At 51.6% G+C, this 15,762-nt stretch overlaps 1 protein-coding gene and 1 pseudogene across 1 annotated transcript; one reads left to right on the top strand and one right to left on the bottom strand.

Annotated features, from left to right (window-relative positions):
• Positions 1 to 3,237: 3,237 nt before the first annotated feature.
• On the bottom strand, positions 3,238 to 4,716 carry LOC136476962 (UDP-glycosyltransferase 72B1-like; annotated as a pseudogene).
• A 5,658-nt stretch (positions 4,717 to 10,374) lies between these two features.
• Positions 10,375 to 14,058, top strand: LOC136472922 (uncharacterized). Its single transcript, XM_066470623.1, has 11 exons — positions 10,375 to 10,796; positions 11,350 to 11,444; positions 12,019 to 12,076; positions 12,153 to 12,347; positions 12,517 to 12,593; positions 12,719 to 12,801; positions 12,906 to 12,957; positions 13,106 to 13,174; positions 13,292 to 13,378; positions 13,569 to 13,633; positions 13,730 to 14,058. Exons 1-11 carry the CDS (start codon positions 10,652 to 10,654, stop codon positions 13,827 to 13,829), a joined length of 1,026 nt encoding a protein of 341 aa, XP_066326720.1. The 5' UTR covers positions 10,375 to 10,651; the 3' UTR covers positions 13,830 to 14,058.
• Positions 14,059 to 15,762: the final 1,704 nt, after the last annotated feature.

The following is a 15,762-nucleotide window of genomic DNA, read 5'->3' as shown; positions in this document are numbered from 1 at the left end:
TCGCCCCCTGCTCGTCGCACTTGATTTTGAACACCCATTTGAGCCCAATGGCCCGGTGTCCAGGTGGGAGGTCGACTAGAGTCCAGGTCTTGTTCTCCTCGATGGAACTGAGCTCGTCCATCATGGCCTTCCGCCACGCCTCATCACCACGTGCCTCTTCGAACGTGGATGGTTCTCCGTCGATGGCGAGAAGCAGCTCCCCCCCAAACTCACGTGCAGCTTCTCCTGGGACTGGAGCGTTGCCGAGGACGTTGTCCACGGCGCGGAACCGTAGCGGCGCGTCATCGGCGTCGTCGTCCAGCACCGGCTCCCCTGAGGGTGGAGAGACGAACTCCACGCCCGGTGATGCTCTTGGTGAAGGCGTGATGTGTGGTGTAGCGTCCTGTACCGGTGTCGCAGGCGATGCCGCGATACCCACTGCTGGCGTCGAGGGTCCCAGCGAGGCAGACTCCGTGCCTGCTGGCGACTGTGGTTCGTGTCCGCCGCCCGGAACGGATAGCGTCACGTACTCCACCGTGAACGGCTCCCCCACCTCGGTGCTTGGCGCATGGGCAGCAGCAGCTTCCCAGCTCCAGGGCCTACCTTCTTCGAACACTGCATCGCGCGAGATGCAAACGCGCTGCGTGCTCGGGTTATAGAACCTGTACGCCTTGGACCCCGGCTCATAGCCGATGAACACCATGGGAGTACTGCGATCGTCCAGCTTGCGCAGGTGACCGCCGGCAACCTTCACGTGTGCTGTGCAACCGAAAGTGCGAAAGAAATGCACGGCTGGCTTAGTACCATACCAGACCTCATAGGGCATCTTCCCATCTACACTCCGCGTCGGCGACCGGTTCAGGATGAAGACGGCGGTGCAGACCGCCTCCCCCCAAAAACAGCCTGGCACGTTCATGCCCTTCATCATGCTTCGCGCCATCCCGAGCACCGACTAGTTCCGCCTCTCCACCACGCTGTTTTGCTGAGGCGTGTGCGGCGCGGTGAGGTGGTGTTGCACGCCATGATCGGCGTAGTGCTCCTCGAACACCTGCGCCGTGAACTCCCCGCCGCGATCTGTGCGCAGCGTGCCCAGCTTCTTGCCCAACTCGTTCTCCAGCCTCGCCTGCAGCCGGACGATCGCCTCCATGGCATGGCCCTTGCTCGCCAGCAGGACAAGCCACATATACCGGCTCCTGTCGTCCACGACAAGCAGGAACAGGCGCTTCCCGCCCGGTGTAGTCGGAGTGATAGGCCCGCACAGATCCGCGTGCACGAGCTCCAGTGATCTGGTGGCGCGGTACTTGCTCGCCGCCGGGAACGGCTGTCGACGTTGCTTCCCGGCGAGGCAGCTCTCGCAGATTTGCTCGATGTGATCGATCTGTGGGAGTCCTCGCACCATGTCCTTCCTCGACAGCAGTTTTAGGCCCTGGAAGCCGAGATGGCCATACCTTGCATGCCACTTCCAAGCCACGTCGTCCGCGTGCACCGCGAGGCATACCGGAGTACTGATGTTGCCGACGAGGATGTAGAGGCAGTTTTCCGAACGCAGCACCTTTGCCAGGAGTCGACGTCGCTGATCCCAGATCCGCAGGACGCCGTCCTCGATTAGCACCTTGTACTTGTCCTCGTCCAGTTGCCCGAGGCTGATGATGTTCGCCGTGAGCCTGGGGATGTAGTAGACACCCCCCAGCCTCTGGTGCTCCCCCGTCTTGCAGCTGAAGAGGATCGTGCCACGCCCATGGATGTCGACCATGGAGCCATCTCCAAACCGGACGGTTCCCCGCACGTCAGTGTCGAGCTCGGAGAAAGCTGACCGCACACCGGTCATGTGGTTCGTCGCACCCGTGTCGAGGATCCAGCGCGTCTGCCCATCGTCGGACTTCTCCCCGAGCTGGACGAACAGCTTGTCCTCCCGGAGGGACACCTGCTCGCGTGCCGTGGCCTGGGTGGATGTTGCCAGCGCCACGTGCGCCGTGGCCGCGGCGTGTACCACATCCTCCTCCTCGGTGAAGACCCACCGCGCCTGCTGGCACTCGTGCACCGGCTCGACGGAGATCGATGCGACCCCCATCATCAGTGCGGCCTCTGCCTCGGCCTCCGCGGCGTGGGCCTGTTCGTCCTTCTTCTTCTTGCGGCATTCACGGGCCCAGTGCCCCGTGTTGCCGCAGTACGCGCACTCGTCGTTGGCGAGACGCCGCTTGCCCTTCTTGCCGTCGCCGCCGGCGGATTGCTTGGAGCCTCCCACGCTCCTGCGACCCTAGGGCGGGCCGCCACCACGGCCGCGTCGCTGGTTCGAAGCCAGTGGGCGTCCGCCTCCTGACGCGCCCTCGCCGGTGATCTGCAGCCGCGACATCACCTTGGCCACGAGCTCGTCCTCGGTGAGGTTGAGACTCGCCGTGGCTCTGCCTCCGCCGCTGGTGAGGCCATAGCGCTCCTCGGCCGCCTTGAGCCTCCCGATCAATTCCTCCACAGAGATCTGATCGAGATCGAGCAGGGTCTCGATAGCCATCACAATCTGCGCGTACCTTGACGGTGTGGCCTGCAAAAACTTGCGGATTACTTCTGGCTCCGGGTACGCGGCGCCAAGAACCTCGAGCTGATTCGCGAGATCAGCGATGCGAACGCCGAATTCGTCCACCGTCTCCCCATCCTTGAACCTGAGATCTTGGAACTGGCGCCGGAGCGTGTTGGCCTTCGCCTGGCGTACACGGTCGACGCCGAGGTGCATCTTCTTGATCGCATCCCACGCCGCCTTCGCAGTGGCCTTGCTGGCCATGCTGCCGTGCAGCTCCTCCGGAAGCCCCAGCGTGATCGCCTCCAGCGCGTTCCGGTCGTCGACGAAGTCCGCCGTGCCGACATTCACGGCCTCCCACAAACTCCGCGCCTGGAGCTTGAGTTTCATGAGCGCCGCCCATGAGTAGTAGTTGGTTTTGGTGAGAAGGGGATACTTGTGTTTCCCGGTCTCCTCACGCACGACCCGGTGGATCACCAGGCCGCGATCGCCATCGCCGCCGCTGCCCGAACTGCCCGTGCCGTGACTCCCGCGTCGCGGCGAGGACGAGCGGTTCCTTCGTCGATCCATGAAGGCAGCAGCAATCGCACGGTCGCGTGTCCACCGACGGAACCTGACTCTCTGATACCAAATGTAAACCCCTGATCACCGGGGCCTATCGCCGGAACAGCTCCTGAGCTGAACTCTCACGCACGCGAACGCAGTGGAACACAAAGCACACAAAACACAGATTTTTGGTGCCGCAACCGAGCAGCCTTTTCATGACTCTATTGCAAACTTAAATAGAATGTACACAGGCCGATTTGGCCTTGACGATGAAACCTCCACGCCCTCACCATTGTCGCGCCATCCCACGACTCGGAGCATGCAGGCTTCGACGCGACGCGCAAGCCGCGGTCTCCGACTTGTCCGTGCCATCCCACGAACAAAACCACGGACGCGGTCACCACCACTACAGCTACAAAGAGGGAGAGCCGCTGCATGAACTGAGCATGCGTCTGGCCTGTACAAGACGCACCCGATCGAACCGGGTCCATTATTTGCTAAGAACTGAAAACACTAAACCTGGACTGAACAAACTGAATGAAAAACAACACAGCATCGGGACACCCGCAGTGTGTCACGAACGCGCCCGTGGACGGGTGCTGGAGGATATCCGCCTGCGGCGCCCACGACCTCACGACGAGGCCCTCCGGCAGGAACCCCTCGTGGTCCTCTGCAATAACCCCTCCGGCAGGAACCCCTCGTGGTCCTCGTCGTTGCCGGCCGGCGCGGGGATGAACCCAGAGGAACCGGTGCCCGGACCTGTCCATGCCCGCGTCGATCTCCCTGAGCTGCTCCGCCGAGTGCGCGCCCTTGCTCCCGAAGCAGAGGAACACGAGGCTGCGCTCCGGCCGCGCGTCGAGCCACCCCAGGCACTCGTGCGTCGTGCCTCTCCGGCCTGCCGTCCTCTCCGTTGAGCAGCGGGCCGATGCAGTAGACCGGCGGCAGCGCCCGCCAGGGGACGCACCGGGGATCCCTGCCTGAGGGCCTGAACGACCGGGCGCTCCAGCGACTCGAACGTGTTGACCAGGACGCCGCCGGTGGCCGTGCAGCGCGCCCAGACGTCCGCCATGGCCCAACACCGCTCGTCGTCCGGGTGCTCCAGAAGGCTCCGGACCAGGTGCGACGCCGAGGAACTGGAGCGGCGCATTGCCGAGCTCCCTCAGCCCCGTCTTCCTGCCCGCGAGCAGCGCCGGGACCTGGGTCAGCGCGGCCAGCGACGACGCGCACGTCGAGACGAACGTGTACGCGGGGACGCCCAGCCGCGCGGCGACGTCGATGGCGTCCACGCAGAACACGTCGACGACGAGGCAGCCCACGGGGACGGGGGTGGCGCGGAGGAAGCTCTCCAGCTCGGCGTTGTACCGCCGCGGCAGAAGGAGCAGAGTGTTGGTTACCTTGCTGGCGGCGTCGGAGTCGGACGGAGGAACCGGAGGGAGGACGTGGACGGAGATGCGCGGATCGGAGGCGGACAGGCGCCGGGCGACGGCGCTAGTTGCGGCGGAGCCGGAGGGGTCGATGAGCACCAACGTGACGGGGTAGCCGTGGGTGACGAAGGCCTTGGCGAGCTTTGCCATGGGGGTGACGTGGCCGACCCCGCCCGCGCCGGGGTAGAGGACGATCGTCGCCGCCTTGGAAGATTTCGTCTCGTCCAGGGCGAGAGGTGGATGGGCAGCGGCAAGTCAGGCAAAGATCGGAGTGATGATGTGCAGTGCAGTGCAGGTGGGGTGGAGATGGTGACCTGTTGATTCCACTGCTTCGCTCAAAGGAAAAGTACAGGAACGAAGATTCCTCTATTTTGTATGCTGTTCATGCGTTTGGAACATAGGATTGAGCATATCCTTTCTGTAAAGTTTTCTTTACCCATACATTTTGAAGGAAAGAAAACATCTGATCTAGGCCATTGGAAATTTTGCTGTGACATGATGCGGCATTGCCTAAGCTACCGAACACTACTACCGTGCATAAGTAGAAAAGGGACGAGACACAAGAGCCGAGGAAACATTTTTTTTTATCTATTCTCGTCACTTGTGTTCTCACCATGTACCAACTCCAAAACTTTGACCTACGATCTACGCCTGAGTGCTCCACTGCTGAGTTAATGACCTACCAAAGCTAATCTCAAGCTACCAGGTTTAGCAAAACAGGGACATCATTAGTCAAAATAAAATAAGATTCTTCTACTACCTCATTCCTGCATTACAAACGCTATAAAATTCCTGTGTTTTTTCATTACCTTATTTTTCCACCGTATTCCTTTTGTATTCATGTATCTTCTCTCGTTCCTACGTCTTTTATTTCTCCTTTCCAAACAGGGGTAAAGCTGAACTGAACAGTGAATTCAAGACTGGTAGGAATTGCCTCGACGAGGGCTCGAAGCAGGCCGGGATGCAGGCAGACAGATGGAGGACGTTCCTCAGGCAGCCCAGCCCCGCCCAACCGCAACTCACCAGGCTCGGCGATTGAGCATTGGCTGCCTCCGGCCCAAGTCACGTCCTTACACGCCGGCAGTGGCGCAGAACGTTTTTTTTTTCACACCGCAAACGTGTGCCACATTCTTGACGTGCTCCGAAAACGTGTGCACCCGCTTGGTTTCTTTTCTTTTCAAAGCACAGGTGGATTTCGGGATCGCTAATGCTCCAGGTGGACGTCAGTCCGGCATCGACGCTTATCCACAGTCGTCCTCCCCTCACAGTATATACATGATTTCTTTAAAAAAAAAGAAAAGAGAGCGACACTTTCCCCACCCAACACCGACCGTCACGGGCGCCTGCACTGCATCGCCCGCCCTTCGCTCGCTTTCTCCGCCGCTGGCGCCGCTCGTCGTGGGCAGCAAACCTGCCGAATCGACCGGCGCTGCTGCCTGACCGCTGCTCGCCCGTGGAGAGGGAGACCGCAGCCGCCGTTGCTGCCTCAACCACGAGGTCCGGATGCCTGATCAGCGGCCAAGAAGACCTCCGCCTCCAACGCGCCACGGCCCAGTGTCCACCTCCCACTCATAGCCATCGCCGGGAGAACCCTAGGAGAGGGGACCATCGCTGGCCAGGCCCAGACCAGGCGCAAGCGCAGCTGCCCGCTGCCAGGCCGCGCCACCATCCTCGGCCGCCGACTGGCCGGAACCGTTCGTTCCCCGCTCTACTCTGCGTCGCACGGAAGAATGGTGAAAAACACATGTTGTAAGCTCACACTTCAAATATTTCAGATGTTGTAGAGGTATGTTGTAAGCGTTTCATATAGATGTTGTAAAAGTAAATTTGGATGTTGCAATAGTTGTACACGTACCTATGTTGCAAGAGTCTGTCACCAATATTTCATCTATTTTTTCAGACTTATGTTATAAGCGTGTTTATTTGGATGTTGCATATATTTTACACATATGTTGAAAAATGTTTTATCTGAATGTTGCGTATGTTTACAATTGTTTTCAAGTATTTTTGCAAGTGTTTCAGATGCATATTTCAACTGTTTCATTTGCCTTTTTTATGTTGCAAGTGTTGCATCTAAATGTTTCAAAAGTAGATCGGGTATTGCACATGAAATAAGCGTGGGAAGCGAGAGGGGGCGCGAGCGGTCTCCACGCGGTCGACGTTCGGCGGCGTGGGCCCCGCGTGGCCGTGCGAGATGCAAGCACGAGCGAGCAACGTCTGGTCGACACGAGCCCATGCGTGGACGTGCGAAAATGGACTGCAGCCGCGGATGTCCAGACGTCCGGGCGCTAGCAGTGCCGTTTCGAGATTCACATAGTCATTTTAGATATGTTTTGTTAGCAAATAATATAGGACTTGTGTATTGTGTTGTTTGGGACCGCTTCGTTGCATGAATTGTGATTTTGCTCCTAAATCCGCAAGCTAAACGGGGTAGCTCCATGAGCTCTAGCTAAAAAAAGAAACCAAACAATTTTAAGTTTATGATACCAAATAAGTATCATTGAACTAGTTTTGAAATATATTTTTTGATTGTATAACCTATTTATATAGAGACATAAACATTAACACTATATTCTATAAATTTAGTTAAACTTAAGAAACTTTGATTTATTTCAAACCTAGAATTGTACTCTTGTTAGCATGGATAGAGTACCACACATCACCCTAGGGACATATGAGATAACAATTCTCGTAACAACGTCTATTCCTGGAGCTAGAGCTAAACTGCAAGATAAATAGGTGCAGTTGGTGGCACTACAACTCCACTAAATCTAACTCGGGATGTAGTTTGGTGCGGTGGAGACAGGAGAGTGAACCAGTCACCGACAAACTTATAATAGAAGAGCTTTAAAAAAATAGCTGCAAGGATTAATTCCTGGCGGAAGCGTAAAAGCACCCAATCTATATATTGGTTAACCTACTAAATAGCTGTCATTTATTTAGTATTTTACGTTCCAAATTATAAATCATTTTGATTTTTTTGATACATCTATTTTGCTAAGTATCTAAACATATATTATATCTAGATGTACAGTAAAATAGATATAAAAAAAAGTCAAAGCGACTTATAATTTAGAACGGAGGGCGTATAAGTAGTAATGATTTTGTCGGACGCACGTCCATCATGACTATGTGAATGAAGCATAATACATGTACAGTATGATTACAACTAGGGACTGTACATGTTGCGCAAGAAAAAGAAAAAGACCTCAAGATGCCCTCTTTGATGGGTGAAAGATATGAGCTTAGAGCAGTGTGCTTTTGTGTGAGTGGAAGAAGACGGCTTTTGAGCATGACACGTGACCGAGGGGAGAGACGTACGCAGTGCATTGCTTGTAAAACTTTTCGATCAGTTCCCAGCAAAGAATAAAGCACAAGATCTCAGATTTGTGGCGGACGGGCGGTGCGGCGAGACTTTTGGCCGTGGAAAGGCGTGTTTAAATTAAATTGAAACAAAAATAATAATTTTGAGGGTCAAAGTCTCAAAATAAAGGAGCATCTTGCCACACGTCCCAACTCTCCAACCCAATCATGGAAGCAAGACCATGCCATCGTTCGTTTTCACTCGGAGAAAGCTAGATATATGTAGCATTTGTCCCCAACCGAAAACTTAAACGTCCTGTTCGTTTGACTTGTTCGGCTTATAAGTCATATTTTTTCAGCCAACGAATAGTATTTTTCTCCCACACTAAATCAGCCAACAGTACTTTCAGCCATGACTTATCAGCCAAACAAGCTCAAGCGAACAGGACGAAAGCCTAAAAGGTACAGTCAGTATGAACCAATGTTGAATCTCTACAACTAAAAAGACTCGTCGTCTGATTACCGCTAATCACTTCACCCTCTCGTACATAATTGCCTCGCTAATCAGGCCTGTGCCGCGCCGCGCGTTTCGCCCGCCCGTGTTCTCTATGCGGAACCGCCCACGCGTGCACGACCCTACCTCCGCAATTTTTTTTATTTTTAACATATTTTTTAAACTATTTTTAAAATTTACACTGATTAATTTTTTTTAAACTCACACTTTTGACCGCGCCTATTCGTATGGCGCGACAAAATTATATTGCCGCGTCATGCATGAGAGCGTGGTAGGAGCGACGACCTGACAGCGATCAGGACCGCTGAAGGTTGACATGGCCGGACTACCGCGCCGCGGATTAGACGCGGCACTGACGCGGCAAGCTGCTTTATTACTTGGCGGGAGGTGCAGCAGGTCTCGCAATGATTAGCGGCTACAGCCCTGGCTTGACGTCGCTGGCAGCAACGCCGGCCCACGGCCATCGACACCTGCGCCTGTACCTCTATTGCATTGCATGCTCAGTCCTATCAACTTTCGACGATGTCTTTTCTACATGCACACGCAAGTTCTGCTGACCAGCAATGGCACTGGCAGCAAGTGTGACTTAACCGAGAGAGTAATACTACTGCTAAATGATTACTACTGCGTTGCTGATTTTTTTAGCTACACCATGAGTAGTGTGACTTAACAGAGCACAAGACAAGAGGAAATCTTATTGCTCGGAAACCTTCGGCTTGTTCGCTTGTTAGTTTCAGCCAGTCTAAACCAGCCAACAAATATTATTTTTCTCTCACAATAAATCATCATCAGCTAGCCTAAACCAGCTCAGAAACCAACCAGCGAACAGGCCGCTTAACTTCATGCACCTGGAACTACTTCTTCCGCCCCCCAAAAAATATGTTCCTATGATTTAAATTTTGTCTCAAAATAAATGTAAATATAGATTGAAGATGAGCTTTCTATGTAGGACCCACCAATAAAAAAACACCACATGTAATTGGAAAATCGAGGAATACTCTAGATAGTTTAATTGTTTTGAGTCTGTCTATTACACAACTATGTGTTTTATGCAGTTTCAACACATGAATTTTTTTACACCATAGGATTAAGATCCAATAGCCTCCACCCTTCTACTTCTAGCCTCCACAGATCACAGATCATAATTTTTTTTCTATGGAAGGACAAATCACAGATCCGTAGCCGCAGCCGCCACCGCCACTTCCATGGCCGGCATGGGCGCGGGCGCCTGGGCGAGCTCGCCGGTCACTGTCGCCGGTGCCGGTGGTCACCGGTGAGAAAGAGAGAGGGAGAGAGATAAAAAAAATCCATATGTTTTTTTTTGCTAAAATACACGCGTGTTGTATAACATTAATCAAACCTATCAGGTTGCCTAATAAAACAAAGCAATAATAATAAATCGTTTGCTAAATCTCACGGAGTAACGGGAGTGTTTACAGTAGGGCGAAATGCGATGACAAGCGAGCCTCGCCGTCTCTGTTGCGGGGACCCTAATCTCCGAGCCTGACAAGTGTCAAACTCCATCCATCCATCACCAACCCTCCGATGAGTCCAATAATGCGCCGAGCCAACCCCCATCGCCATGGATATCCTAGCCCTCCTCTTGGCCCCAAGCGACGGTAGCACTTAGGGCACCTAACACTCTCAGGATCTGGTATAAATAGTGATCTACATAGGTTAGAAAATATTGAAACTATTATTCACACAATACAAACTATTACTACTCGTGGTTTGTAAAGAAATTTTTTTTCTTTCATTATACCTCACCTTTATTTTCTCTCCCTTTTTTTTATTATGGACAGCTTCTCTCTCCAAACATATATAACTTCTGCAAATCACTATGATAAATATAGAGCACCTACTTTTTTTTTTATCCAATTTACTTTAGCTACTGGTAAAAAAAGTAGCGGTGGTGAAGCCCTTAGCAGAGCAGGGCAGCGCAGCAAGGCCACGCCCAATCCACGCCAGGTTTGTTTGGGCTTGTTTATTTAATAAGAAGTATTGTTGACTAATTTAGTATGAGAAAAAATACTATTCATTGGCTTAAAAAAAAAGTACGTCTTATAACCTACCAGCTCAAACGAACAGGCGCCAATCTGCACTGTGAAAGGCCAGAAGAGCACACAGCTAGCGCGCGAGCGGGCGGGCTGTCTGGCAATTAGTTAGCGTTGGCAGCTTCTTGGCTTCCAGTCCTCCAGTTCCCACCACCGCGCCGCGTAGAGTGCCCTGCCAGGTGCCACAGCTGTGGGGAGCACCTGCTGCTGATCGCCTCATAAATCTCTCGGCGCGAGGCGGCCGGGCGGCGAGAAGCAGAGGACACGTGGAGGACAGAGGTCAAAGGAAGGAAGGAAGGGAGGAGAGGGCTAGTACTCAATGGCGCCGCCGGACGAGGGTGCGGCAGCAGGCGGCGCGCGGCGGTGGGTGCGGCGGGAGACGCTGCTGGGCCTCGCGCTGGGCCAGTTCGTCTCGCTGCTCATCACCGCCACCGGCTTCGCCTCCTCCGAGCTCGCCCGCCGAGGTACGTGTATACCTACAGTCCTACTCCTACACTACGCTACACACGCCGCGTCGCCTTCCCCGCCCGGCCGCCCGGCGGCCGCCGCCAGCCATCGCGCGGGCTGGATTGGTTCCCCCCCGCCGCCGCCCGCCGCCGATGACGGCGAGTGCTCGGTACAGTTGCCTGTTGGGAATTATTGAGGGATCGCGCACGCACGCACGTTCTGTGATGAAATCGATCGAAATCTGCCGGAAAGATTTGCGCTTTTGACTCTTCTGGTGGTGCAGCGACGAAGTAGGGGAATCTGGATCCTCTGCCGTCGACTCGCGACGCTTTTGCTCCAGCTCGACACAGATTTTTTTTCCCAACAGTATAAAATCTGTAACCTTTTTCGATTTTAAACATCGTGCCTGCCTTTCCGCACTTACGCAGCATCTGATGTCCTCTGCTGCTTCTGTGCTAGTTAATTCAGTGCCTGAGCTCTTTGACTAATCATTTCACTAGGGAAAAGTTGTTTTTAAATAATTGTTCTGTTTCAGTTGGTTTCAGCTCACTTTATACGTTCTGACTTCAGGGATCAACGCGCCCACATCGCAGTCGCTCCTGAACTACATTCTCCTCGCTGTCGCCTACGGCGGCGTTCTCCTCTACCGGCGGCAGCCCCTCACGGTATGCAATGCATCCTTCAAAGTTCCAACTGTTACTTCAGAGTGAGCTGTCATGTCAGAAAGTTCATACACGGAAAATGTTCAGTGTCGTAAAGAACCTGTTGATTCCTGTTCTTGGCCATTTGCGGCTTCTCGAGCGCCTGGCCATCCTTTGGCTTATTCCATTTTGACCTCCTGTCCTTTCTACACCGTTGAAGCTTGCTTGTAGCCTACAAGTTTGACATGTCACATGTGCATATATATATATATATATATATATATATATATATATATATATATATATATATATCTTATCTTTTCGCTTATCAATAGTCAGGGCCTGTGATCACTGCCTGTTATCTTGGTGTAGGGACAGGAGCACAGCAGGATTGATGCTTATTCTGATTCTGTTTTTCTGTTAGAAGCTCTAACTAAGCTCCTCTTTTGAAAGAAACTGGCACAGCCTTGCGGCCCTTCTTTTGAAAATATTCTGATTCTGTTTTCAAATACAGCTTGGTTAGTTCAATTTTTTGGTTGGCAGTCACAATGTTTATAGGTGGCATCATAATGCAGAATCTGTACTCTTTTCTGTGCAGATAAAATGGTACTACTACTTAATCCTTGGAATTATCGATGTGGAAGCTAATTATATCGGTATGTAGTTAACACAAAATTAAGCCATTATTTCAGTTTCTGTTGGCTCCATTAATGTTTTTGTTTGCTTGTGCAGTTGTGAAGTCATACCAGTACACATCTTTGACAAGCGTGATGCTGTTGGATTGCTGGTCAATTCCTTGCGTCATTGTTCTTACTTGGGTATTTCTGAAGACAAAATATGGGTTGAGGAAGTTCCTTGGCGTCGGAGTTTGTGTGATTGGCCTTATACTAGTTGTATTTTCAGACGTCCATGCCTCTGATCGAGCTAGTAAGAATATGCTTCTCACGGTGTTATATATGTGCCTATGTTACAGTCCCATATAAAACCAGCAATAACTATAAAGTACTTTCATGGGCATAGGAAAATTGTTCCATTTTTTAACATTGCTGAACATAGCATATTTCCCTTTTCCGTTACATTCTGACATGTCTTGCAGAAGGACCTAATCCATTGAAGGGTGATCTGTTTGTAATTCTTGGTTCAATGCTTTATGCTTGCAGTAACGTTACTGAGGTAACCAGCGACTTGCTTGGCTTTACTTGCATGTTACAACTATTTATATGATCATCGGTTGTTTCTTGTTGGTTGTAAAAAAACGTGTACAGAGAGATTTATCAATTCGTCTCACTGAAATTCAGGAGTTTGTTATCAAGAAAAGCAACAGAGTGGAGTTGATGGCAATGTTGGGACTTTTTGGAGCAATTGTCAGTGGCATACAAATGTATCCTTTGGAATTAACCCATTTTATTATTTTTCAATCATACCCTATACTCTCCTCCCGTCCGAGGAAATTTCTTTATTATTGTTTCCATGACATTGCAACAGTAGTATACTCGAGCGAAAAGAACTTCACTCGATTACATGGACTACTGGTGCTGTAAGTATCTCTCCCCATCTTTCTTGATGCCAAACATTCTGATTTCATTCCTTAAGCTCTGATCAATGCAAATTATAGATTATTTTTTCTACTATTATCCAGACATGGTTATGATTCTCCTTGCCATGGTCTTTTTCTGTTGTTTCAGGTGCTCCCTTTTGTTGGATTCGCAGTAGCAATGTTCCTGTTCTACTCAACTGTACCGATAATATTAAAGGTACTGCAGGATTGCTGAGCTTAACTGATGGTCTTGACTGCTAGTATGTACTTTCAGGTTTTTTTTTTACAAGTGACATTGCACTTGCATTCGCATTAATTCCCATGTCTGTTGCAGATATGTGGCGCAACCATGTTGAACCTCTCACTCCTGACTTCAGACATGTGGGCTGTTCTGATCCGCATCTTCGCTTATCATGAGAAGGTTTGTCCACTGCACTGCATTCCTCTGCACATTCAGAATTCCTACTAGGAAAACTAGATACTAGTACCTTGGTATGGAACATGCCCAAGTTGGAACCGGAGAGGACCCAGCTTGTCAAAGTTCATCGTTTCCAAGCAATACTCAAACTGACAAAAATGTACTCACTGAGCGTGTGTTTACACATGGCCAGGTCGACTGGATCTACTTCGTTGCTTTCGCCCCCACGGCAGGCGGCATCGTCTTATACTCATACAAGTATGGCTCGTTTCACCATCATTTCAGCTATGGCTGCAACCTGGCACGCTTACACATATAGGTTCTCACTACTGCTGAGACTATGGTTGCACGCAGGGGCTCCAATGAAGTGGAGCAGACGGCACAGGTCGCCGGGGCCAGCGACGAGCGTGGCAAGGACCGGGACGAGGAGGCTGGAACGCAGAACCCAGTGTGAAGCTCTGGTGCCAGCAATGGCTGCCCGTCTCCACTATCCAGTAAGGAGGTGCCATCGGCTGCTAGACATCCAGGAAGGAGGCTACTAGGCCAATAGGAAGAGCTTGAGAGTTCAGGCTTGACCGCTTGAGAGCGGCAATATTATCAGAGAATTTGATGAAGTGTAGCAGGACTTACTTGAATTTGACGGAAATAGTATTATTTATGTAAAAGAAGAACAGTTGATAACACACCAACAGTGAACCGAAGCTTAGGCTGATGCACTGCCAATTCTTCAAACTTAATCAATTTGACCTTATATAGTTCACGAAAGGTAAGGGCTGCAGTTCTAAGTGGCAAGCATAGCGATATGCAAGAACAAAGAACTAACATAACTAGGCAAGGCGTTGTTCGCTGGTCTCACAAAACCAGACCAGCCGGCTGGTTGCTCTCACAAAATACTGTTCATCAACCTGCCGCTATAGCGTTTTTCTCTCACAAAATCAGCCAGTTTCAGCTAAGTTTCAGACCAGCGAACGGGGCCAGGTCTTTGTTTACCCAGGGCCTAAATGTTTGGAGATGCAATCTCTAACTATATTGCTCCCACCGCGGGCGTCCATCCAGATGGATGACGCGCCACACTTTGCCTCCGCTTCCGCACGTGCTGCTCCTGCCTACGACGCGCGCCTCGCCCGCGACAGTTGCCCCCTGCTGTCGCTTGCCCTGCCCGTCGCGCGCCCGGTCCACACGGATTCGACCCCCGCGTCACGCGGCCCGCGCCGCGGCCATCCCTCGCCGCGCCCCCATCCCGTGCGCTACCTCTGCTCTCCCCATCTCTCGCTCTCTATCTCGTGTCCACTGGCAGTAGAGCGCCTCCCCGACCTCTTCCCCAACCCCCAACGCCGCAGGGATGCCTCGCCGCTGCCGTCCCTACTTATATCCGCTGGGCGCATGTGCCAAGGCACCTCGGGTCGTCCTCGGCCGAGCCTAGTGGTGGTCGCACGCCATCGCTAGCCGCCGGCTCCCACCTCGACGCCCGGAATCGACCGGCTCAGGCCTCCACTCCCCTATGTTGCAACTGCATGTTTCAAGTATTTCAAACGTTTCAGAGGTATGTTGTAATTATTTCATATGGATGTTGCAAAAGTAGATCTGGATGTTTGCACATGTTGCAAGTGTTTTAGAGGCATGTTGTAAGCGTTTGTTGAAAATATTTCATTTGTTTACAGACATATGTTGCAAGTTCCGATCTGAATGTTGCATATGTTTCACACATACGCTGTAACAGTATGTTCCTAATGTTCAGCTGTTTTAGTCTTATGTTGCAGTAACCAGTAAGTGTTTTTATGTTGCAAGTTGCAAGTGTTTAATCTGGATTGGATATGTTTCACATATATGTTGCATGTGTATGCTCCAAATGTTTCATCTTCTTTAGATGTATGTTGCATTCGAGTGTTTTCATGTTGCAAGTGTTTTCGTGTTTCAGATACGTTTAGAGAGTCATGGGGGCACGGCTTGGTGCCAGGGGATGGGCGCAGCGAGCTAGGGGGCCTACAGACGGGGCACACAGGTGCCAGGAGATGGGGCACGCGGCGCGCCAGGGGCTACGGATGGGGCGGTGAAAGGATTAAGATGCCCAAGAGGGGGGGTGAATTGGGCTAATTCTAAATTTTCTTCCAATAATTAAATCATACGGTTAGCCCAATTAACCCCTTGTGCCTAGAAAAGTGTTTCTATTAATCTAACGCACAAAGGACTTGCAACATATGTTCCAAACTTACTCTAGCATGACAATTCTATGAATGTAAGAACAAGTATTGAATTGCTCAAAGTAAATGCTCAAAGTAAATAGTGAGAGAGAGGAACGCGGCGATGTTTTGTCGAGGTATCGGAGAGTCGCCACTCCCCACTAGTTCTCGTTGGAGCACCCGTGCAAGGGTGTAGCTCCCCCTTGA

Source organism: Miscanthus floridulus, chromosome 8 (assembly GCF_019320115.1).
Source record: "Miscanthus floridulus cultivar M001 chromosome 8, ASM1932011v1, whole genome shotgun sequence".
NCBI lineage: Eukaryota > Viridiplantae > Streptophyta > Magnoliopsida > Poales > Poaceae > Miscanthus > Miscanthus floridulus.
Note: the sequence above shows the minus strand (reverse complement) of the source record. Positions and strands in the feature narration are given on the sequence as shown.

Excerpts from the sequence above, each read along its gene's own strand:
- LOC136472922 (XM_066470623.1), top strand. The coding sequence starts at position 10,652 with ATGGCGCCGCCGGACGAGGGTGCGGCAGCAGGCGGCGCGCGGCGGTGG. Across the intron at positions 11,445-12,018 it reads ACCGGCGGCAGCCCCTCACG|ATAAAATGGTACTACTACTT; the intron begins GTATGCAATGCA and ends TTTTCTGTGCAG. Across the intron at positions 12,594-12,718 it reads CTTGCAGTAACGTTACTGAG|GAGTTTGTTATCAAGAAAAG; the intron begins GTAACCAGCGAC and ends ACTGAAATTCAG.